The sequence below is a fragment of the Lycium barbarum genome, chromosome 2 (genome assembly GCF_019175385.1).
Source record: "Lycium barbarum isolate Lr01 chromosome 2, ASM1917538v2, whole genome shotgun sequence".
NCBI classification, from domain to species: Eukaryota; Viridiplantae; Streptophyta; class Magnoliopsida; order Solanales; family Solanaceae; genus Lycium; species Lycium barbarum.
This window is the reverse complement of record NC_083338.1, coordinates 96647555-96672314: the sequence shown is the minus strand read 5'-3', so window position 1 is coordinate 96672314 and position 24760 is coordinate 96647555. Positions and strand designations below refer to the sequence as shown.

At 34.4% G+C, this 24760-nt stretch overlaps 3 protein-coding genes and 1 pseudogene across 3 annotated transcripts; 1 reads left to right on the top strand and 3 right to left on the bottom strand.

Moving 5' to 3' along the window:
• Positions 1-379: 379 nt before the first annotated feature.
• Positions 380-2485, bottom strand: LOC132628691 (uncharacterized). Its single transcript, XM_060344456.1, has 5 exons — positions 2070-2485; positions 1902-1911; positions 1362-1644; positions 651-1261; positions 380-436 (listed from the first exon to the last, which is right to left on the bottom strand). Exons 1-5 carry the CDS (start codon positions 2483-2485, stop codon positions 380-382), a joined length of 1377 nt encoding a protein of 458 aa, XP_060200439.1.
• Positions 2486-8995: 6510 nt separating this feature from the next.
• Positions 8996-10129, bottom strand: LOC132628690 (uncharacterized mitochondrial protein AtMg00810-like). Its single transcript, XM_060344455.1, has one exon. The coding sequence runs from the start codon at positions 10127-10129 to the stop codon at positions 8996-8998; it is 1134 nt and encodes a 377-aa protein (XP_060200438.1).
• Positions 10130-12292: 2163 nt separating this feature from the next.
• Positions 12293-13217, bottom strand: LOC132628688 (uncharacterized; annotated as a pseudogene).
• A 7332-nt stretch (positions 13218-20549) lies between these two features.
• Positions 20550-23788, top strand: LOC132626673 (ethylene-responsive transcription factor RAP2-3). Its single transcript, XM_060341624.1, has 2 exons — positions 20550-20836; positions 23048-23788. Exons 1-2 carry the CDS (start codon positions 20629-20631, stop codon positions 23617-23619), a joined length of 780 nt encoding a protein of 259 aa, XP_060197607.1. The 5' UTR covers positions 20550-20628; the 3' UTR covers positions 23620-23788.
• The last annotated feature ends 972 nt before the right edge of the window (positions 23789-24760 follow it).

The following is a 24760-nucleotide window of genomic DNA, read 5'->3' as shown; positions in this document are numbered from 1 at the left end:
AAATTCATGGTGCTTTAAAGCCGACATGGTCCAATACAGTAACTAGAAAAAAAGTACATCTGGAAAAGAAAACATCAACTACTTTCTTCGAGGCTCATTCCTACAAGAGCTTCTATTATGTCCGGCATGTCCACATCTACTGCCCGAGTTTGTACGTGTATTTGAAAACCACTCAGATAAAGACTTATCGCGCTTCTTTTTTGTCCTTCCGGGCGGTCTCTTGTACCTCGGTGGGAAAACCACCACTTTCTGAAACGTGTACAGGCATATTCCATTCACTCTCATCCGGTAAAGGATAAATTGGGACATCATAAGTCTTCATCACAGTTTCTGATTTGTACAAATTTGAGCAGAAGTTGTTGGCAGTGAGTTTTTTTTCTTAAGAACAGCCTAAGGATGGGGGCAAGGTATCCCATCCATTTGGAACATTTTGCAACTGCAAGTTTTATATTTTCAATACAAACAATGAAACGCTTCCTTTCATCAATAACCGTGTGCAAGTATTCGGTTGATGGAATTTCCTAAACAACAAAATTCAAACAGATTTTCGTCAAGTCATTAAGCGTATATGTATAAGCTATAAGTATAAGAATCATACAGATTAAGGTATAGAACCAACAAAACACATAAATAGATACACAGAAACAAACCCTCATGCGCGTAGATTTATGTTCATTGATGGATAGGAACTCTTGAATTTTTTTCCCAAGTGTTGTGAATGTGTAAGAACCATTCTGTCGGTTGGTGCAATTCCACCGTCCATACATTAACCTAACTTCTTCCAGAAAATCATAAATTGGCAATTCTCTAGTAGATAGAAATGCCGCATTGATGGACTCAGCAATATTTGATGTCAATGTCCATGCTCGATTAACTGGACAATAGAGCCTAGCCCACTTTTCTCTTCCAGCTAATTCCAAATACTCCTTCACACGAATATCCTCCTTCTCAACCTTTTCCATTAGCATATCAAAGTCATTTTGCGCGTATGCTTTTGCCAATTTATAGTACACCCCACTCAACACTTCATGACTCTTCCTATATCTATTGTATACATTCTTCCAAAGATGCCATATGCATGCTAAATGCGGAACATTAGGATAAATTCTACATACAGCCTTGATGATGCTTTCATGTCTATCAGATACAATACACATGTTATCCCTTACCCCATACGCTTCCCTGAACCGTTGAAAGAACCATGACCAAGACTTATCATTTTCTGAATCTATCACGCCATATGCTAGAGGCAGTATATTCCCTGCAATTTCAGTTCAATATATGCACAAAGTTACTCATTGTATCAAAAACTGTAAGCACTGTATGCAAAAAAAAAAAATGAATACAGAGATATGAAATACCTGCACCATCCAATGTTCTTGCCGAAACAAATGTACCTGTGTATTCTTGTTTGAGGTGGCTGCCGTCTACAACCACGATGGGTCGACAACAGTCGAATCCTTTTATAAACGCATACAGTGCTACGAACAGATACAAGAACTCGTTTTCAGGCGATTTGTGCATTCTTATATGAGAACCTGGGTATGTTTTATCCAAAATATATACGTATGCAGGTAACTTCTTGTATAAATCTGCTGGCTCTCCCCTCAACTCAGTCATAGCCTTTTCTTTAGCACGATATGCCTTCATGTAGTTCACATCCACACTAAATTCATTTTCACATCATCTGCTATATTCTTTGGTGTATACTTCCTCTTATAATTTGTTATTTTTGGTTTAATAATGCTTGCTATAAAACCGCTACTTGCTTGATTACAAGAATACACCTTATCTTTCAACGGACATGTATGTTTGTCCACAAACTCTCTCACTTTGAACATTGCTGATTTGTTAATGCTCGAAGCTTTCAATTTCTACTCACATTTTTCTGATAGACATACAATTGTATAGCTGCAAATCCACAATTGTAGATGTATACATTCAGTGACCAACACATATCAAATGATTATGTGAAAATGGAATTTAGAATTCATATACCAATCAATAATAGATATTAGGATACATGTAAGGAATTGTACAAATACATCAAAAACTATTAATGAACTGACCTTATAGAATTTGAATTCTCTGTACGGAATTGAAACCTATTGTCAATTGCATATTTCGTTATCACAACCTTCAAAGTATCCTTATCACTGTATACTTGATTTACCATTATCTCCTTTTGATTACGATTTGAAATGATGAAATCATTGTACAAAACTATTGGCTGACCAGAAGTTGATGCTACCAGTGCTATCGAATCATCTGTATTCATAATCTGTAATTGATGATTGTATTCTATTTGCGGTATTTCACCTTCAACAACACTTTCACTCGACATAATATATTCACTCACATTATCAGTTGTAGTGATACATAGAGGATACATCCCGAACTGCCAACTATCTTTCTTTAGTTCAACATACACCCTGACACTCATGTCATTGTGTATTTCAAGAGGCATAGAATCACCTTCGATCATGTATTTGATCTTAATTGTTTTGCTACTCGTATCTATTTTCAACTATTTCGCAATTACATCAACCAACTCCTCATAAGAAGCATAATCCTTGAACATTATTGCATCGATTGTGTAATTCACAAAATAATTTTCATCATTCCAAAAACTGAAATGTCGCATTACTGTCGTTATGTTTGATTTTTGTGAAATTGTGTCCCTTGTAAACGAAAGAGCTCATGCCATAAATTGCTAATGAAGACCGGGTCCCCAGTCGCTAACAATTGAGTGTGGCATTCCATGCAATGAATATATCAGTCAATGACGTCTTTGTTGCCAAGGTAGATCTTTTTCTTTGCCTTTCAAGATATTGCGTATAAAGAGAAAGATAGCCAGTCCTCTTGTGCAACAATGAAATTTATAGTAAGAGAAAAATCCGTCGACTTTAAAAATCGTGAGGGTTCAAGTCCCTCTATTCCCTTTTTTTTGAATTCAGGAATGCAAGCGAATATCACAGCACAAATTCAACGTAAAACTACATGTTTGATCATGAACATCAATTGAACTTATTTTTTACCTTCAAAATGCAGAATCAATATACGCATCTAATGCCGCCGAATCAACGAATTATGTATACAACTCTGTAGAAACCAATATGAACAACAACAAAATGGAATCATCGGAACGAAATAGATTCGCAATTTATTTTTAAGAAATTATTATGAATGTAATTTGTATATTTGAATTGATTTTTTTGAATCGTTTTTTGGTGAAGTGCTTTGTTTTTTAACGTTTTTTATTTCAATTTTTTGAATTCGAATTTGAGTTGATGGATTAGTAAAGAACCGTGTAGAATTAGGAAGCCAGGTCATTGAGAGTGATTGTAGGAAGATTTTACTTTGTTTGCCATGTTTAGGAGATTTCATCCCAAAATTTCAACAGATTTTACTCACTGTATTCACGAATACAAGCGACGCAGAAAATTGAATACACCGAAATCATAAGCTGGATTTTGCTAAAACTTTGCTACAAGATGTAAATACCATAAATGTAGCTACGCACAGCCAATAACCCTTAAAAGGTGGTCATTTATGAAATTTTCCCTAAAAAGAAATTATAATCCAAACTTGATGGAGTAGTTAAAAATGTTGAGAACATCTTTGAAAATATGTAGTTAATGAAATACTCCCTCCGTTTCAATTTATGTGAGCTCATTTGACTGAGCACGGAGTTTAAGAAAATAGAGAAGACCTTTAAACTTACAGTGTTAAATGAATCACATATATTTTGTGCGACTATAAATGATTGGATAAAGATAAATTGTTTCCAAATATAGAAAGAGGTCATTCTTTTTTGCACGGACTAATAAGGAAATAGGTTTACATAAATTGAAACAAAGGGAGTAAATTTTTAGTTTTTCAAGCATTAGTAATGTCAAACAACTTGTGATAAAAGGGAGTACTTTTTTTTTTAGGTATCGTTTTTTTTTTTTTGGGCGGTTGGGCGGGGGTAAAAAAATATTATGCAGTGTTTGTTAGCATAGTGAAACATGGTTAAATGAATCATGCAGCATTGAAGCTTCATTTGTGTTCGAGAAAATAATCAAAATATATATTTTATAAAATAATGTTTCACTTAAACTAACAAAAGGAAGAAATGTCATTTTCTCATTACATAACTTTAGAAAGTAAAAGGAAAGTTTAATTATATTGAGAAAAAGAATTAATTTTCTTCATATTTTCAACATACTTTGTATAATTTAAATGAAGTGATATCTACAAATATTGTAAAGTATAAATTTTATTTAAAAGTTATCTTTGTTTTATAAGTAACCTCATAAAAATCTCAGTAAAGAATAAATGTAGCATATAACTGTTGTCTCTAGAACCATATTATTTTTCTTCTTTTTGGAAGAAAACGTTATAGTTCATAATGGATGTTGTTAATCACACATATGCTATAACTAAGTTGGATTTCAAGAAATTATCAAAATCTAAAATTTAAATAAAATTCAACAAATAACAATAAATAAGAGACTTTATGTCATATAAATGTTTGAAGGTAAAAAGAAAGTCTAAAGTAAGGACAAAGAAATCTATGTTCAATTTTTAAATACTTTTGTTCAATTAAAATATTAAGTCTTTTGTTTTCAAAAGTTAGCAAAGACTGTCAAACTAATTTTTCGATAACTTAATATAAAAAAGGGAAAAAATAATTATAAGTAATTACAAATGTAACTTTTAATCTTAGTTAAGCCTGGGCCAAAATGCCACTGGTACTACGTATATAAGAATAAAAAACTTAAAATAAAGAGGAAAAATTTACACTAACGTTATAATAAATACAATTAATGAGATTTTTTATAAATTAAATCGATACGGATGTAACCTTTGTGTTATATGTGTAATTCCATTTTAATTTGGAAAGAATATGTTGTTTAATGTGCATAAAAATATGTTATTTAAAAAAACTTGAATTTGATTAGAAAGATCAAATTACTTAAATATTAATTTCAATTGAAAGATAATATGTTTAAATAGAGATTAAAAAAATTAGATTTGAAAAAATGGCTTAATAGTAAGTATAGTTTGATTCTTTTGCCGCTCTTTAACCATGCCATACTTAATTGGGTATAAATATGAATTTGGCTAAATGGGTTTAATTATGAGTTAAATATGTCTATTATTAAAATTAAAAAATGAGGCTTGAGTGACATGGCATGCCAACTAGGAGAGAAGAGATTTTTGAGGTGTCTAGGTACTTTTTGAGGAAAATAGTACTAATACTAGAGTGACCTTACTATCCAAAATGAAATAAAAGTGATTTTTGTAGAAAATTTCCTAAACTTGGGTGACCATCTAAAGAATTAATTCATCTCAATGCTGGAACACTGTTGATATCAAGAACAAACACAAGATGATTTACTAAAGTTAAGGCCATGAATGACCAGAGTATGAGGGGGGTCACGTGCAGGGGGCGGATCCACCCTTTAGGGTGGGGTGGCATGGCACCCCCCTCGATTAATATTTTTTTTTTATATATACTTATGTTGTAATTTGCTTAAATTAGGTTAAATATTTGATCCTGCCACCCGCAGTTATAAATTAGACAAAGGTGTCAGTAGACGCAAGTTTGAATCTATCTTGAACATTTTCCAACTCCCATTTTTCTTTACGCTTTATACTTCCTTTGTATCATTAATTCCCTTTTCGGCCCTCCCAATTTTCTATTTATCTTTTTATTATTTATATTGCCTTTCCTCTTTTCTATTATTTTATCTGTGATCTCTAGCGAGAACACACAAATAGAAACTTCAAAATCCCTTAAATTAAGCATTTCTTTTAATCTCAAATTTGTGAGTATTTAAATCGAAAAACTTGGGTCTCAATGGGAATTTTGGATTGAGATCAAAATTCATTTTTTTTAAATATAATTTCTTTTGTTTATTACTCCCTCCGCTCACGTTTACTTGTCTATATTTGACTTGGGACACTCTTAATAAGCAATAAATAAAATGAGAAATGAATTGGAGTACTTAATAATAAGGGTAAAATGGGTATAAAATGGTAAATTATGTCTTGATTTTTCAAACTATATAACTTACAAGTAAAAGTGGACATATATTTTTAGTATAATGGACAAATAAAAATGGACGGAGGGAGTGTATTATAAAAATTTATGTTATTCTATAATTGTTAAATTCAATTTAAATCACTTTACTACTTAAATTGTGATGGAAATTTCATAAGCACTGCTTAGAAAAAACATGAAATTTATGATTTATTTTTAAGAACTTGTAGTTTATCTAATTCTACATTTACTTATGGGGTGTATTTACCTATTGAAGAGTTTTTCTATTATTTTTCTTATTTTGATTGGTGTAATTCCCTTATTGAAGATGTTATTTTACTTGTGCAATTTAATTTTTTAATATACATAAGAGATGCAAGTCTCTTGGTGAAAATGTTGATTTTACTTCTGTTGTTAATGAGTGTGATTCCTTGTTTAAGATACTAATTATGTTTGTTTCTTGATTTTTGAGATGTAATTTTCATATTTGCAAATAAAAATAAAGCCTATTAAGTTGACCAGAATAAACTAAAAAGAGATGGTCCCGATCCAAATACACATTCCTAACAAGATGTACATTAAAAAGAATGTGGTACCTGCCACCTTCAAATCCTAAATCCGCCTCTGGTCACGTGTCGCCCCTAATCTCGGAAATACCCTGTACATATATGGTGTATATACCTTAAAGAATGTATATGTACTTAAAAGGACCGCTGAGAGATATCCATTGCTTTGGTGCATTTGTTGTTGTGCCCCTTAGGTCCTTATATGACACCTAGGTTTGAGTCTCACTTGCAACACCTTTATTTCTATTTTTTGTTGAGTTTGTTTTGTTTCCGTTCTAAACTTATTTTCGTTTCTTCTAATTTTGAAGTTTATACTCTATACTACTCCTTTACTAATAACTTAGCATAATTATTAAGTTTTCAAAGAGTTGCACGCCAAACTTTCACATAATAAGTGACATATCTATATTAAGGTAGTGGTCATTGGTGTCTCCTTTGCGTCAAAATTCTGGGTCCGCCTCTGACCAGAAGTGTACAGGACTCCGGAGGACAAATTTGAACATTTTTCCAACTACTATGACATTCGGGAAAAAAATTACTATGTACCAATGCGTACATTTCCTCTCAAGTTTGTAATGACCTTAATCACAAAATAGATGAGGCATGCTAGTCAAATTCTGTCCGTCCGCCAGGCCAAGTGGGCACGAAGTGTGAGCTTGTAACAGTCACCATTCTGAGCAACAAGTGTTAACTACTCCCTAAAGCCCTCGACCGTTTAGTTCTATTTCAACCCTTTAATTTGGAGTTTATTGCTTTTTTGGCCTTTTTCTTCTGCAAATGATTTAATTGTGAATTGAAACCTGTTTTCTATATAAGATCCTTAAGAGATACGTTACGAGTTGTTACTATCCACAAGGACAAACTTGTGAGTTTTCTAGCAAATTAGTTGGCCCCACGCCAAACGCAGGTTAAGGGAGGTCGGGTGGTTTGTTAAGAGATAGAAGGGAAAGTAAGAGGAGAGAAACTCACTTTTGATAAAGGAACATTTTACTTAATTGCAACTGCATTCAAATTCATCGAATCTAACAAATTTTAAACACTGAATTTCTAAAGTTAAAGGAAAAATGAGAAGGACGAAAAAATGCCTTTGGTGAATTTTAATTTGACGGTGTTTTAAGCTATATTTTAACTGTTAAAGTGACATGACATAAGTGTATACTTAATTTCTTTTAAGCAATGTTTAATTACATGATTTCCCTTAATATGAATTTCATGAACTATTTGAGCACTTGTATTATATTTTTTGTTAAGAATGTTATGACAAAATACGAACGATAACGCACGTTATGCAAAGTTTGAAGCCAAAGGTCTAAAGTATGTTTCTTGAAATGTTTTGAGTTACCCTAAATATCTAAGAAGGGTATTCACAGTCTTTGTTGGATTGCGATTTACCCTGAAAATACCGTGTAAGAGTAGGATTAGTAAGATCGTTGGTTAGGCCACTATGAAATTGCATTAGTAAGGCAAATACTTGTATTAGTAAAAGAACATCAAACTGTGTAGCACCACGGGAAAATAGCACAGTCGATCAGCGGAAATCGTGCGCCACTGATCATGTGGTGACTTAATATTAAAGATATTAGAGTCGAGTGCTACTCTTCAGGTTAAAGTAAAGTATATCCTTATTTTATATATTGAACTATTTAAGTTTCCAACTTAATAAATGTTTTATGCTTGTAAAAGATTTAAGTGCTTTTTCATAGTTATATCAGTTTTGTTTCAGTTTTAGTGAGGGAATCTTTGATACTCACTAGGTTACGAGGAAGTCAATACTCTAGTTAGAATTTTCTTCACACTCCACATATTTTGATGGACTCCACTTTTGTTGTTCATTAGGGACACGATCAGCTTCTCTTTAATATTTGTTTATGCTCTAGGTGGAAGAGCCAGAAATCTTCTTATCTCCTGCATTCTGGATATTCTTATATCGTAGAGGATTGCAGACATCATTGGATTTTTATTTCATATGAGTAGTTTCATTATGACATATAAGTATGTGATATTCCCTAATGAAATTTTAGATTAAGAAAAGATTAATGATAAGTTTTGAACCTTTGTTATCAAGATAAGTTTATAAGTCTACAATTGAATCCTTTCAAAGATTTTTATAATGATGCATCAATTGGTGTGACTTAAAGTTGTCGTCTACCGGTTACCATTTATTCATAAAACATGTCATGACATCTGTAAGAAGGTAATAATCTGTTTGCATTATTCTTTATCAACATGTGTATATATACAAAGATCCTAGGCTATAATGAAGGTAACTAAATATACATCTAACCATAATGGTAACTAAATATTCTTCTAATATATTTACATCAATAAAGATGGTAACTGAATATTTACATAATATTCTAACACACCCCCGCAGTCGAAGCGGGAGGTTTGCGGACGCTTAGGCTGTCGCGAAAATCTTCAAATAGAACCAAGGGAAGACCTTTAGTAAATATATCCGCGATCTGATAGCGCGATGGGACATGTAGGACACGTACATGACCACGAGCAACTTGTTCACGGACGAAGTGAATATCCATCTCGATATGCTTAGTGCTTGATGTTGAACAGGATTGCCAGATAGATATATGGCACTAACATTATCACAGTACACCAACGTAGCCTTTCGTATTGGACAATGAAGTTCTAGAAGCATATTGCGTAGCCAATAAGACTCAACAACAACATTGGCTACCCCTCGATATTCGGCCTCCGCACTAGATCGAGACATGGTGGCCTGCCGCTTGGTGGACCAAGAAATGACATTATCACCGAGAAAGACACAATAACTAGAAGTCGAACGCCTAGTATCCGGACAACCACCCCAATCTGCATCCGTATACGAAATGAGAGTGGTGGGTTTAGATGGATAAATATGCAAGCCATGATCAAGAGTGCCCTTAATATAGCGCACAATACGTTTGAGAGCATTCATGTGGACCTCCATCGGGTTATGCATGAATAGAAAAATATGTTGCACACCATACGAAATGTCTGGTCTCGTGAACGTGTGATATTGCAGTGCACCTGCCAGGCTGCGATAAAGTGAAGGATCCTTAAACGGTGAGGTAGAGGTGGCACTTAACTTCGGTTTGGTGTCAACTGGCGTGGCACTTGGCCTACAAGACGACATGCTAGCTCGTTCTATGGTCTCTTCGGCGTACTTCTTTTGAGATAAAAATAAGCCACCTGCATGACGAGTAACTGCTATTCCCAAGAAATAACTGAGTGGTCCCAAATCCTTCATAACAAATTCAGAGTTGAGAAGTGTCATGATAGACTTGCGAAGATCATCAGAGGAGGTAGTTAAGATGATATCATCCACATACAAAAGAAGATACGCCATATCAATACCTTTTCGGTGGATGAACAGAGAATGATCAGACTTGCTGTGGGTGAAACCAATACTAGAAACATAGTCAGCAAATCGTTTGTACCAGGCTCGGGGAGCTTGCTTGAGGCCATATAAGGACTTCTTTAGTAAGCAGACATAGTCAGGGTGTGTAGGGTCTCGGAAACCCACGGGTTGATGCATGTAGACAATTTCCTCGATTTCACCATGTAAGAATGCATTTTTCACATCAAGTTGGTGAATAGCCAAGCATTAGAGAGAGCTAGACTGAGAACGGTGCGGATAGTCGCCGGTTTCACCACTGGGCTAAAAGTATCACCACAATCCACGCCAACTTGTTGAGTTTTTCCATCACCTACAAGTCGGGTTTTATGCCTCTCAAAGGAACCTTCAGAATGTTCTTGATGTCTAAAAATCCACATAGACCGAATAACATGCACATTAGGTGACGAGGCACTAACTCCCACGTCTTATTTTTAATAAGAGCCTTATATTCATCTTCCATAGCCATTTTCCAATTCGGGTCACGAAAGGCAGACACGGGGTTATGAGGAAGGGGAGATCTGGATGCATGAGTGATGCATGTCGACTCCTGGTGATCGGGTTTTGGACTGGGAGAGGACAGTAGACTGTGGCGGACGGGGGCTGGACAGTGGGGCTAGCGGTAGCAGCTGAGGGTGAGGCAGATGTGGCCGTGGGTGGTGGGCTGCTAGGACCAGTGGGCAGCGGAGTATGGTCGCTGGAAGGTGGGCTGTTTTGTGAGGCTAAATGGTGGATTACATAAGGAGAGGGTCCATCATCTAGAAAATCATAATGTTGACGATCTAAGGGAGTATGTAACTTTGCAAAAGGAAATTGGGTTTCATCGAACATGACATGATGAATTATGATGATTTTCTTGGATAATAAATCATAACATTTGTAACCACGATGATGGGATGGATAGCCTAAGAACACACATGGGGTGGAACGGGCTTGAAGCTTGTTAATGGTATTAGATGGAAATAGCGGGTAACATAGGCAACCGAACACCCGAAGATGAGAATAGGATGGGTCTTTGTGATAGAGTACTTTGAAAGGAGATTGATAGGCTAATCCTTTATGACGAAGAATGTTGAGGAGGTAGGTGGCCATTTGTAATGCATGATGCCAAAACGAAGGAGGTAAAAACGCATGAGTGAGTAAAGTACGAACAAGGTTGTTTATTGTTTGAATTTTTCTTTTGGCCTTTCCATTTTGTGATGAGGTATGAGGACAGGAGAGGCGAAAAGACAAGCCATTAGATTTACAAAACTCCCAGAATGGACCGTTATCAATTTCCCTACCATTATCACATTGAATGTTCTTTATTTCTTGTTCAAATTGAGTGCGAATGAAATTTCGAAAGACTAAGAAAGTGGATAAAGTTTGATACTTAGTTGGTAAGGGAAATGTCCACAAAAAATTAGAGTAATCATCCAAGAACAAAACATAATATTTGTGGCCCGAAGAGCTCAAAAGGGGAGGTGTCCAAAGATCACTATGGATAATATCAAATGGCATACATGTTTGTGAATGAGATGCAACAAATAGCAATTTAATCTGTTTTCCAAGAGTGCAGGAATGACAAACATGAGACTTAATCGGTCCATTACATTTAATAAATTTATTTTGCCTAAGGGAGTCGAAAACAGGTGCTCCTGGATGACCCAAGCGATCATGCCACATAGATGAAGTTAAAGCTACAAAAGACGATGGTGGTGTGGTGGTGATGGGATAAAGCTCTCCCCGACTATCACATCTCATTAGACGCATCCCCGTCTGGTAATCCTTCACAGAAAAACCAAAAGGATCAAATTCAACAGAAACTGAGTTATCTATGGTGAATTTTCGAACTGAGACTAGGTTCTTGATAAGATGAGGAGCATGAAGAATATTTTTTAAGGCTAAAGGTGGGTTGGGGGGGGGGGGGGGGGGAGCTAAGTTGGTATGACCATAACCACGAATTGGAATTGAATGACCATTTCTGACAATTATACCACAATTATTGCTCAAATTAAAATAAGACTAGAGGTTACCTTGCGCGGATGTCATATGAGAAATGGCTGCGGTATCCATGTACCAATTTGCATTCGGAGGAGTGAGCCCAAGTGTGTGCATCGCTGCCTCGATATCGGTTGGAGTGGGCTGAACGTCGGTAGAGTAAGCTTGTGGTGGACGTGGCACAAGTATGCCAGCCTGCCTCTGTTGAGTGTTGGTCAGTGGCCGTAGAGTAGTTGGATATGGACAAAAAGGCACAAGACACGGCATGTAGGGCCACTGCCATTGATGTGCATTCCCTATCCAATGCCGCTGCCACTGTTGCTGCTAGTCGTGGTGCTGCTGCCAGCTGCCGCGTCCACCACCGAAACCACCACTATTTCGGTTATTGCTGCCCCTATTGCCACCGCCTCTGCCACGGTTCTTTCCACCATTGTTGCTGCAGTTTTGATGCCTTTTACCACTGTTATTCTGACGGTTTGGGTGGTTATTTCCAGAAGAGGGATTATCGTCGTAATCCCGAGCAATCATGGCATTAGCGGATCCCGTGGCAAGCTGTTTGGTGAAGCCTATTTCTTCGAGAATGAGCATGGAACGGGCTTGATAGAAAAGAGGAAGAGGATTGCTTTGACAGATGAGTGTACCCACCCTCTTATAGGCGTCAGTGAGTCCGGCTACCATTTGAAGGACGAGGCAGTTGTTAGAGACTGGAGCACCGACATTCTTGAGTTGATCGGATAGAATCTTGAGTCGTTGACAATATGCGAAAGCATTAGGGAAGTCCTCCATATTAGTGTGAGAAAATTCATGCTCAAGAGTGACGGCTCGAGAATTTTTGTTGTCTTGGAATATGTCACGCAGCCTATTTCAAGCTTCCATGGCCGTGGATTCGGGTTCAAGGATAGTATGCAATAAGTCAGTAAAGATGGTAGCATAAATCCATTGAAGAACCGTGGCATCAAGAGTCGACCATAACTCTTTTTTAGCATCGGCTTTGGGCACCTTTTCTTTCCCGGACTCCGGTGGAATGATATGGTGGAGGACTCTGTGGGATTTGGCGTGGATTTTGAAGAGTTTTTCCCATGTCCCATATTGGACGTTTTCCATCTCAAGAGTAATGGAGATGTGATTTTTGATGTTGGAGACAGCCAAAGCTGGGTGGAAGAAGGACTTGGTGGAGTCAGATGAGGAGGAATCAGTCATGGTGGCTGATTGTAGGAGAAAGATGATGATGTTGACGCAGAGATGGAGGAAGAGAGAGGAGCAGAATCGTGCCCTAGTCTGATACCATGTAAGAAGGTAATAATCTGCTTGCATTAATCTTTGTCAACATGTGTATATATACAAAGATCCTAGGTTATAATGAAAGTAACTAAATATACACCTAACCATAATGGTAACTAAATATTCTTCTAATATATTTACATCAATAAAGATGATAACTAAATATTTACATAATATTCTAACAACATCACTGTAACAAATAAAAATATTCGAACAAATTAGATTGCTATAAAGAGGTTTAACTGTATAAACATGATTATGCTATATACATTCTCTTTTATCTGTCTTTGAACTTTTATCAACATCAACATAAATGCGAGTTGAAGCAAGCCTGTAACCTGGTTCTAACCAAGAAATAATCAGTAACTCAAAACTGGTGTTGCAATTTCTCTTCATTGGAAAAACATTTAACGAGTCCGCAACTTAAATGACCCAAAAAGTGGTTGTAGGGACCAAAATAACCTAATAAAAAAAAAAGTTACCAAATATGACCAAATTGCAAATTTGTTAAGTCCTATTTCACACTAATTTAGTGCGCAATAGGGGTTGTATTTTTTTTTTTTTATTTTTACAATTTTAAAGTTTTGAAATTTCACGTTTTTTTCATACTTTGACCAAAGATTAGTCATGTTTCAAAAAGCCGGAATATCAATATTTTATATCGAACCTGATATCTTTTTCTGCGAACAATAATGTAAGCTCAATACATCAAGTATACGTAAACGTTTGGGTCGTCGTTTTAGGGGTTGTAAAGTGCCCCAAAGTAAGTTTTGTTTGTTTGAAAACTTGTTATCTTTCGGTTTAAGTGTTTTATTTATAATTAGATTAGGTTTAAGTGTTTTATTTATAATTAGTTTAGGTTTAAGTGTTTTATTTATAAGTAGTTTTGGTTTAAGTGTTTTATTTATAATTAGTTTAGGATGTCACGCGAGTTAGTTATAAGCGATAACAAAGAGTCATTATTAAGAAACATATACGCAAAAATATACTTAATGTAAACCATGCATCATGCACCCAAGTTGTTTTCTCAATGCTCCCGCCTAGATTTGATCCCAGGTGGTTGGCATAAAAAAGAGATGGCTAAACCACCAAGCCAAGTTGGTGAAAGCTACCGCGTAGACACTTTTTATTTTTTTATAATGTTCACTAATGCCATCTAACTTGTTTTGATAAATTGAGTTTTAAGCATTGAAATTGACATTCAAAACATTACTACCACGGGATTACCATCTTCAAATATATTTTTTATCACTAGAATTTTACTAAAGATGAATGAAAATTGTGCACCAATTTGGGGAAAAATTCAAATTGGACCAGAAAAAAGAGGTTTTACTAAAAATTGGCCAGGCGTGGCAGTTTGCGCGGCTAGATCTCGCAAAATTACGCAAAATCAACAAAAATAATTGCATAAATCGGACGTCCTAGTGCAAAGTACTGTTTAAAGTTTCACCAATTTACAACTACTTTTTCTCCCTATACTCATTATTTGATAATTTTATCTTATTTTTATAATTACTTAAGTCTACTTGATAAAAAAAAATTATGGGACTTGCATAGCGCATTAATTTATTGCGTTATTCAAACATTTTTTTTAATAACGCAGTAAATTACCATGCTATAAAATAAAACACTTAAACCTAAAGATAACAAATTTCCAAACAAAAACCTAAAGATAACAAGTTTTCAAACAAACAAAACTTACTTCGAAGCACTTTACAACTCTAAAATGACGATCCAAACGTTTACATATACTTGATATATTGAGCCTACATTATTGTTCGCAGAAAAAAATATCAGATTCTATATAAAATATTGATATTCCGGCGTTGTGAAACATGACTAATCTTTGCTCAAAATATAAAAAATAAAACGTGAGATTTCAAAACTTTAAAATTGTAAGAAAAAAAAATACAACCCCTATTGCGTACTAAATTAGTACGCAATAGGACTTAACTCTAAATTTGTTATTTGGTCCTATTACGCACTAATTTAGTGTGCAAAGGTTACTTTGGTAACTTTTTTTTTATTGGGTTATTTTGATCTGTACAGCCATTTTTTGGGTCATTTAAGTTGCGGACTCACTTTTAACTATAGGTTTGAAGACCGGCTTTAACTTTTAACTATGCCTGTTAACCGGTTTAACCGGAACCGGACCGGTAACCGGTTAGGGAACCGTCCGGTTTCCGGTTAAAAACCCGGAACCGGTCCGGTTCAAACTGGTTAAAACCTTTTTTGTTTTGTTTTTTGTATTATATATATATATATATATATATATATATATATATATATATATATATATATATATATTATAGTATTTATTAGTATATTGTAGGTATGTTTACATATATTATACAAGTTTATAATTAAAGTTTAAATATTTACTAACTAACAGGCTAACAGCAAGTCAGCAATACAGAATAGTGTTTTTTGTATACATATATATGTAAAACTTAATATATATATACTATATATACTTATATATATGTATAACTTAATATATATACTATATATACTTATATATATATATATATATATATTTTTTTTTATAAGTATATTCTTAATATATTTTAGTTATTTTTCAAGTATATAACTTTCTAATTTTTAATTTAAGTAGATGTATATTATAAGTATATTCTTAGTATATTTTAGGTATATTCCTAACTTAATATGAACACAAGTAAATAGAAGAAAGCTCAATGAGCCATATATTTTATTCATTCTTCGATAACATTTATTTGCAAGTTGTATTTTTTTTTTTTAACTTGCAAATAATACATGAGTTGTACAAAAATAGTAGAATAATAAAATCACCAATTTTGAACCATTTCGTTAATTTCCCCCACATCATATTCGGTCATGGAAATATCTTCAAAGTCTTCCATTTGGTCCGGTCCACTAGCTATCAAATCTTCAATTTCTTCCTCTTCGCCTTCCTCCGCTACTAAGTTTTGGTTGCGTCGCTCCGATCTAATCCAATCGCGAATGCACACTAGTACTTGCAAGCTAAAGCCGGATAATGAATGTCTATGGTCTCCAATTTGCTGTCTTCCTTGGCTAAATGGGCTCTCCGAAGCCACGGTTGATACTTGAACCGTAAGGATATCTCGAGTCATTCTTGAAAGTACCGGATAACTTGCCTTGTACTTCTTCCACCATGCTAAGACGTCCAACTCATCCAGTTCCTTGATATCCACATTTGGCTGCATCAAATAAAAGTTATATTCATCAAAGTTTGCAGTAGAAGAAGAAGTTGGCTGTGAATGTAAAACTTTTAAACCCGACAAGCCCTTTTTGCTACTATGAGAAGTAGTAGGGCGTGGAGCAACGGGTGTAGCACGTTCTTCAAAACTAGAATAATGAGTAAAAACTTTTCTAAACTCATCATCAATAGCGAGTTCGGCTTCAGCTAAAGATGGTTGAACTTCCTCTTCAATTTCTAAAAATGTATAAATTTGACTAACCAAATTTTTAGTATAAGACACTTTTAAACAAGGATTTAAAAGGGAACCCAATATAAATAAAGTTGGGATGGGAAAAAAATACTTCTTAAATTTGATTATCATTTCAAAAATAGCCACTTGATAATCGGGTTTATATTTATACTCTTGTAAAACTCTAGCTATTTCCGCTAAGTAGGCTAAAATTCCGGTTACCGTGGGATAGAATTGTCTAGAAAAAGCAAGAGTTGCATTATAAAAAATTTCTAAGAGTTCAACACATTCTTTAACATCTTCCCAATGCCTAAAAGTTAACCAATCCTCACTATTAATATTATATTTGTTGTGAACTTGTTGTATGGGAATCCTATACTCATATGCTTGTTGTAGCATAATGTAAGTGTAGTTCCACCTAGTCTCAATTTCTACTAGAATTTTCCTAGGTCTAAGGTTATTTTCCACACAAGCATTCTTAAAATCTCTAATTCTTCCCCTATTAGCATTACAAAAAAGAAACGCAACAGCATCTCTAACTTTTTGAACAGAATCATCAAAATGCACAAGACCATCTTTAACAATTAAATTTAAAATGTGACAACTACATCTTACATGAAAAATATTTCTTAGCGGAGGGTTTAGTTCTCTTTTTATAAGACCTATCGCCTTTGTATTATTAGAAGCATTATCTAAAGCAATACAAAGTGTTTTTCTATAAATGTTAAAAAATCTCATAATAGTGGACGTTGAATCGGCTAAAAATTTTCCATCGTGACGACCTTTTCCTTCGTCATATAAAAAAGCTATAATTCTTGTTTGCATAACCCAGTTGTCATCAACCCAATGACATGTAATAGCAAAAAAATCTAAATGGTTAATACTAAGACCCAAATCAGCGGTAAGACAAACATTACAATTTAAAGAATTAAATACATGGCGCAAATAAAATCTATATTTTTTAAACAAATCTATAACATCGGCTCTACAAGTACTTCTAGGAATACCCTCAAATAACGGATTATAACAACGTTGAATGTAAGTAACAAACCCCAAACCTGAGGGAAAGGAAAATGGTAAACAATCATAAGCTACCATTTTAGCTATTTCTACACGCTCTTTTTTCTTGTCATACTTAAAATTTCTACCGGTTCGTGGGTCTATCGTCATTTGAATCCCCCCCCCCCCCCCCCCACACACATTTGAACCCGTTTGCTCTCCCCAAACATCCATATGTTTGGTTCTCATATGAGCATTTAGTGTACCCGTTCCACCATCCTTAGCAGTTCCTTGCTTAAAACTAAATACTTGTCCACATATGGTACATGTAGCTGATTGATTTTCCCTATTCTTAGTCATAAATTTTCAAACTTTAGTTGTTGGCTTACGAGTTCTAGGCGGTTTGTCTTGTGTATGTGATTGGGCAGGACATGTATCTCCTATGGCATTTTCGGGGGGTTGTGTTTCATCATCATCATCATCTAAGTCTTCATTAAAAGTGTCGGTAAAATGTTGTTGCATTGACTCATGACCTAAAAGTGGATTATTTCCACCAACATCAATACTTAAATTAGGTGTTTCTTTCACAAATGTTTCCTCATTAAGCGCCCCCCTAACAATACGACTACTACTACCGGCACCACGTCTTAATCTCTTTGACATTATTAAATAGAATTAATTTAAATCACAATCAAATAAATCACAAGAAAATAAATTACAACAAATTAAATTGCTAGAATTAAATTGCGTAAATTAAATTGCGAAAAATAAATTGCGAAAAATAAAGATAGAGTTGGAACGAAGGTAAGAAATTGCCGAATTAATTTCCAACAAAGTGAAGGCGGCTAGAATTGCAAATCCACCAAAGCTACTTCGGATTGTTGCAAAATCACCAACTCCACCAACAATATCATAATTGCAAAATTAATAATTGAAAGTTGAAACTATAATAAGACTTTGTGGCTAATTATTGCAAAGTAACTATAATTGAGAGATTGAGATTTGAGAGAAAGATGAAGAAGAGTGAATTGGTGTGAATTAAAATGAAAATGAAGAAGGGTTTATATAGGGGTGGGGGATGGGTTAAAGTGTTTTAAAAAAAAAATTTGGGGGCCAAAAATTAATAAAATGACCGTTTGGAAACGGCCATTTTTGCAAATGGACCGTTGCCAACGGTCCATTAACGCACAGGCGGCCCAACGACTATTTTTTTTTTAATTTCACCAGTTTAACCGGTCCGGTTCCGGTTTCAAAAATATCGGAACCGGACCGATAAATTTTTAAATGGTTAACCGGAACCGGTTAACCGATTCTGCCGGTTCCGGTTATCGGTTTTAACCGGTTAAACCCAACCGGTTAACAGGTTTACTTTTAACCAAGAAATTGTGCATTTTCGTCATTTTCTTTTTATCTTTCCCAAAAGTACTTTTATTCCCATACAAAACTAAGGAGATAACAAAGTCTACGAGGTAAACTTGAATTTAGCACAAGCGAGTGCACTCTTTTGACTTCTCATAATGAATGATTATGTGCAGTGTTTGGATTTTGGAGGCAGACCACTTGCTATGCCTATCACCATGATCTCACCCTCCAATTAGCTGGCCCTCTCTTTACCGTCTGATCATTTATATAAAGGCCCAATTGCAATATATTTTGTCGTTATCCTCACTGATTGGGGGTAACCGCTTATTCCTATAGGAGAAATTTGCACTTCTAAACTTTTTGATCATTGATAAATTTTTAATTAGGTCTTTGAATAGTCAAGTATGCTTAATCTTCAATTCATCAATTTAATCTGTTACTACTACTTGCCTGTATTGTTTGAGCTTCTGAGTTCCTAATTGGTACATACTTATTATATACAACAACGTATGTAACCCTTAATTGTTCATCTCAATGTGTGTGACAACATTTGGCGAATACAGAGTTTTGAAGTAACTAATCCAATTCGCTTCTATCCGACCGTGATGAATCAAGCCATCTAAAACATTTACGTTTATTTTTAATTGCTTATACTTACTAAGTACATACGAGAAGGGGCGATTTTAGGTATAAAAAATGGAGCACGTGAACACATGGTCTCTCCATAGGTATTTTATGTATATATTTTCTAAAATTAGTATAATACTATATACTAGAACACATGCTACAAAAAGCTAAATGGTGCACTCAGTGGAAAGTTAAGTTATTTACCTAGAGGTCCAGGGACTCACTTAATACATTTTTTCCTTTTTTTTTTTTTAAGTAGTGAACCCATATTTCAGAAATCCTAAATTCACCTCTGCTTACGTGTATGGTAGCGATAAATTTTGAAGCTTATGGGTTTGGGATACTAGTTCTTTTAAGTTACTAGGTTCTAAATTACTCTCTTTGTTCTAATTTAAGTGTCTTAGTTTGACTAGGCATAAAGTTTAAGAAATAAAAGCAGACTTTTGAATCTTGTGGTCCTAAATTAAAATTAAAGATATGTGTAATGTACTAAAACGCCCTTTGAATCTTATGATTTTAAACTTGTTATGTAGAATGTTTGAATTGTAAAATTACTAAATATAGAAAGATACACTATTTTTTTAACAGACAAATAAAAAAGTAAGACAATTAAATTGGGAGGGAGGAAATAACAATTTGACACACATTCAATAATGCTTTTTAGTATAAATATAAGATTTGAAGCAAAGCTACTGGATTAGACCAAAGATGTAACCGAAGTTGCGAGAATTTTATGTGAAAGGACCAAAAGTGTACATTCCAAGTAATTTGAGGTTATATGTGCATAATTGGATTATCACGAGAGACGAGATTAAAATTAATAAATAAGTAAAGGGCTAAAGTGAAACTATCCCTTCCTATAAATAAACACTCACCCCAAGCACATTAACACCGTCTCTTTCATTTTCTTTCACTCCAAAAAGGAAAAGACAAATAAAGCAAGAAAAGACTTCGCAAAAGATGTGTGGAGGTGCGATAATCTCAGATTACGAACCAGTGGGAAACCGGTGCCGGAAACTCACTGCTCGTGACTTGTGGGCTGAGCTTGACCCTATCTCCGACTTCTGGTCCATTGCCGGCAAAGTTGATTCTGCTGATCAGTCTCCGACTAACTCTCTTGATAAGCCTAACAAAGCAGATTCTGGCAAACCTAATCAACCCCAAAAAGGTAAACTTGCCTCACTCACATATGTGCTTGTGCTCTATAATGTACCTATATATGTCTGTTTAATGATTGTTATCTCGAGATTAGCACGCGATACACCAGTATACGTACCGTGTCTGTAAAAATATAAATTAAAAAGAAAAAAACGCTCCTTTTTTCGGAACACCAGTAGTCATTTCAGATTCTCTGTATCTTTGTTTAAAATTACTCCATATCTAATTTTCAGGTGAATTTGGACATTTCTACCTTAAATTTTATGAAATAAAGTTTATAGAAACTGCGCGAATAAATATACTACCGCCTCCTCCATCCCAATTTATTGGTATCTTTCAGATTTTTCGAGATTCAAACAAATTTCTCTTTGATCATAATTTTTTTTTTAATATTTTTTAAATATTTTAAATTGTCAATTCTTGTGACTTAACGTAAGAAGTTTTTAAATATGTAAATTTTATTTTAAAAAATATAAAAAATTTATGTTCGAATTTACGATCATAATAATAAAAAGTTTTTACTCTCAAAAGTTAAACTACACATAAATTGAGACAGCTGGAGTATTTCATTTTTTTTACAATTGGAAATATTTTAAAATATTTGAAAAATGGTATTGAAATAAGAAAAATTCAGTGTTACAAACGGGACAGAGGGAGTAAATAAAATACTTCTTTCGTTTCAATTTGTTTGTTTTATTTTACTTTCCTAATTTGCCAATTTTTTAATTACGACATTCCCCGTGATATGTTTAAGGGCACAAGTTTAAAAGATATTTTGATACATAGCACATATATTTAGTTTAAGACTACAAGATTATTTTTTTTTTAAAAATAATTCTTAATCAAACTAAGCTTAGATAAATTGAAACGGAGGAAGTGCTAAATGTTTTTATTACAAGTGATGTTATTTGAATTTAATTTTTATTCATACGAATTAGAAATAAATAAAAGAAAGAAAAGAATAATGAAAAATTGTTGGGATAAAGAGCGAATAAATGCAATTATAGGACGTGGCAGTCTCTGAGAATCCAAGTGACCTATAATTTTGTAGAACATACCTTGAAGTTTTATGGCTTTTTGGATTGTATATTAGTATATTGGTATATGATTATGTAGATATGTACAATATGTACACGCATATAAACTGTATCTTTTCATCTTTCTTGTGCTTCTATTGCATCAGGATGTATACAAGAGTTTACTCCCAAATTATAATTTTTAAAAAAAACAAATTAAATTGCGGCAATGATGTAATTTCTGAATTTATTTTCTTTAAATAATTAATTCCATATTACGAGTATCCGCCGTCAATTGCGTTAATCTATTCGAACATGTGTTCTACTTCAATCAAATTAATAAATTGTTTTTTTTTTGTCGTTTTCAAATTAATTATCATGTCAAACTTATTTAAAAAAAAAAGGAGAACAAAAGATAAACAATCATCATGAAGTCATATTTGTTGGAATCTCTCTCCAAACAAAATTTATTTGTTTTTTGTGCAAAAAGAAGGCACCCCCTTTCCTAGGAGCAGTTCTTTACCTTTTTATTGTTTTTAATATTCCTTCGGTATTTAAATGTTGAAAATTACTCTTGGTCATTTTGGTTTGGGAGAAATATTAAGTTGTGGTGTAATATATTTTTTGGGATTTTTTGAAATATTGAACATGTTAATCAAAAATAAATTATTTAATCCGCTTTAGTTCCAAATATTGACCAAATCTATCCTTGATGAGGGAAAATCATAAAAGGAAAATTAGACATCAAAATTCAATTTTACCAAGAATTAATATTTACCTTACTTTTTGCATGCAACAGAACTAAGTGAGTAGTCACTTTTTTTCACATGTATATACAATCGTGTGGGCCACTTCATATTGATATGGAAGACTTTGCTTTAGTTCATGTCATCTGATCATATTAAGCCATCACGTATTGGGGCAGAAGCTGGTGAATAATTTAGTAATGTCAAAATAATAAATCAACATGGCATTAAATTGATTATTGTGGTAAGATTCAAAATAGAATTAAAATAATCCAGAGATGTGGAATACGTGGCGAAGAGAAGCTATCAATAATCATATGATTGTTTTGTCTATAATAAATATGTATGTAGCAATCAACAAATACTTGTGCATATCATTAGTATAAAATTTGTACACAGCTGTGGAAATTAACTTTTTCTGGTAAAGTACGAGGTGAATTGACAAAATGTGATATGCAGATACGAGTGTGAAGGTTGAGAAGGAGAGCAGTGGGGCAAGGCCGAGGAAGAACAAGTACAGAGGAATAAGGCGGAGACCATGGGGAAAATGGGCTGCTGAGATTCGTGATCCTCAGAAAGGCGTCCGCGTGTGGCTAGGTACATTCAACACTGCTGAGGAAGCTGCCAGGGCATACGACGAGGCTGCCAAGCGCATCCGTGGCGACAAGGCCAAGCTCAACTTTCCCCAGGCTCCGCCTTCCACCCCATCACCACCCACCAAGCGACAGTGCACTAGCACCCTCCCATATCCTCCAGCACTCCTAGAGAGCTCTAACATAATGCCTGACAACCCTTCGTTGATGAACTTCGGATATCAGAACCAAACAGTACCCTACTACCCCATGGAAATGCCCGTTGCTGAGGAAAATCATCATCATGATTATGAGCTCAAGGAACAGATTTCCAACTTGGAATCTTTCCTCGAGTTAGAGCCAGATTCATCTCAGTTTTCAGGGATCGTCGATTCTGACCCCGTTGATATTTTTCTGATGGAGGACTTTGCTGCATCTCAGCAGCAGCAGTTCTATTGAACATGATCAAATTATCATATAGTTACTTTCATCCTAAGTTGTTTGGTGTGTATTTTCTGGATGAGTGACTCTGGTTAATTAGCTTTTGGTAGTAGTAATGGTAGTACAATGGAGAAAGTACGTATGATAATAATAAGTTGCGTGCCTTTGCATGCAATTGTAATTTTAATGCTATGTTGTCTTGTGGTGTTTATGGTTTCTAGATCTTGGATTACGCTTATGATGTTTGGTGCATGCATTATCTTTGCTTTTAGACATTAAGAAAGGTCATTAAGCACTATGTTGTATATAAAATTATTCTACCCCTTTTAAGTAATAGTGCTTATAGCAAAAGTGTTGGGAGACATCAGAGAATAAATTAAAATACTCGTCCTTGTCCACGAATGTTCATTGAACCTCTTTAGAAACATCTATTATGTAAATAGGAGTTGGAATTTTGTAATGGTTTGAGTGTGAATTTGAGCATTTTTTTTAAAACCGCCTTCAGCATTAATTTATTCTGACATTTGTAGGGCGCATATATAATCTCAGCATTAGTTTATTCTAACTATGACAAAAAGCATAAATATCAGTTCAGCATATCCCAATAAGGTCACATCTCGCTTCTTTTGTCAAATCATAAATACTACTACTACAAGAGGTCCAAAAAGTAATACTGTAGTCAAGTTCTACAGTTTTAATTACCCTCAACTTTTCAATAGCGATGTTATGTACAAGTTATTGACGTCTATTTCGTTTTATATTAAAGCTGGGTTTACTTTTAACTGATAATTGGACTAGACTAAGAAAAGCAACGACTCTACCATTTTATGATGAATTGTACACTTTTTACGAATAATGGGCTAAAAAAGTTATTGTAACTACAACTAATAAAACGATACATTGAAAATGAAATATGAACTGATACATTATTTAAGGCCTCATTTGTTTGCACTTATTGGAGGTCTGAATCTGAATGGTTCAGACCTTAAGTCATTAAGTGCATTTGTTTGCATTAAGATTTAAGCACTTATTGGGTCTGAATAGGTCTTAATCATTAAGATCTTGAACTAAGTCTGAATATCATTAAGAGGTATTTTTGTATGAAACTTTTTCAACCCTAACCCCAACCCCAACCCTCCACCTCAACCCCACCCCTACG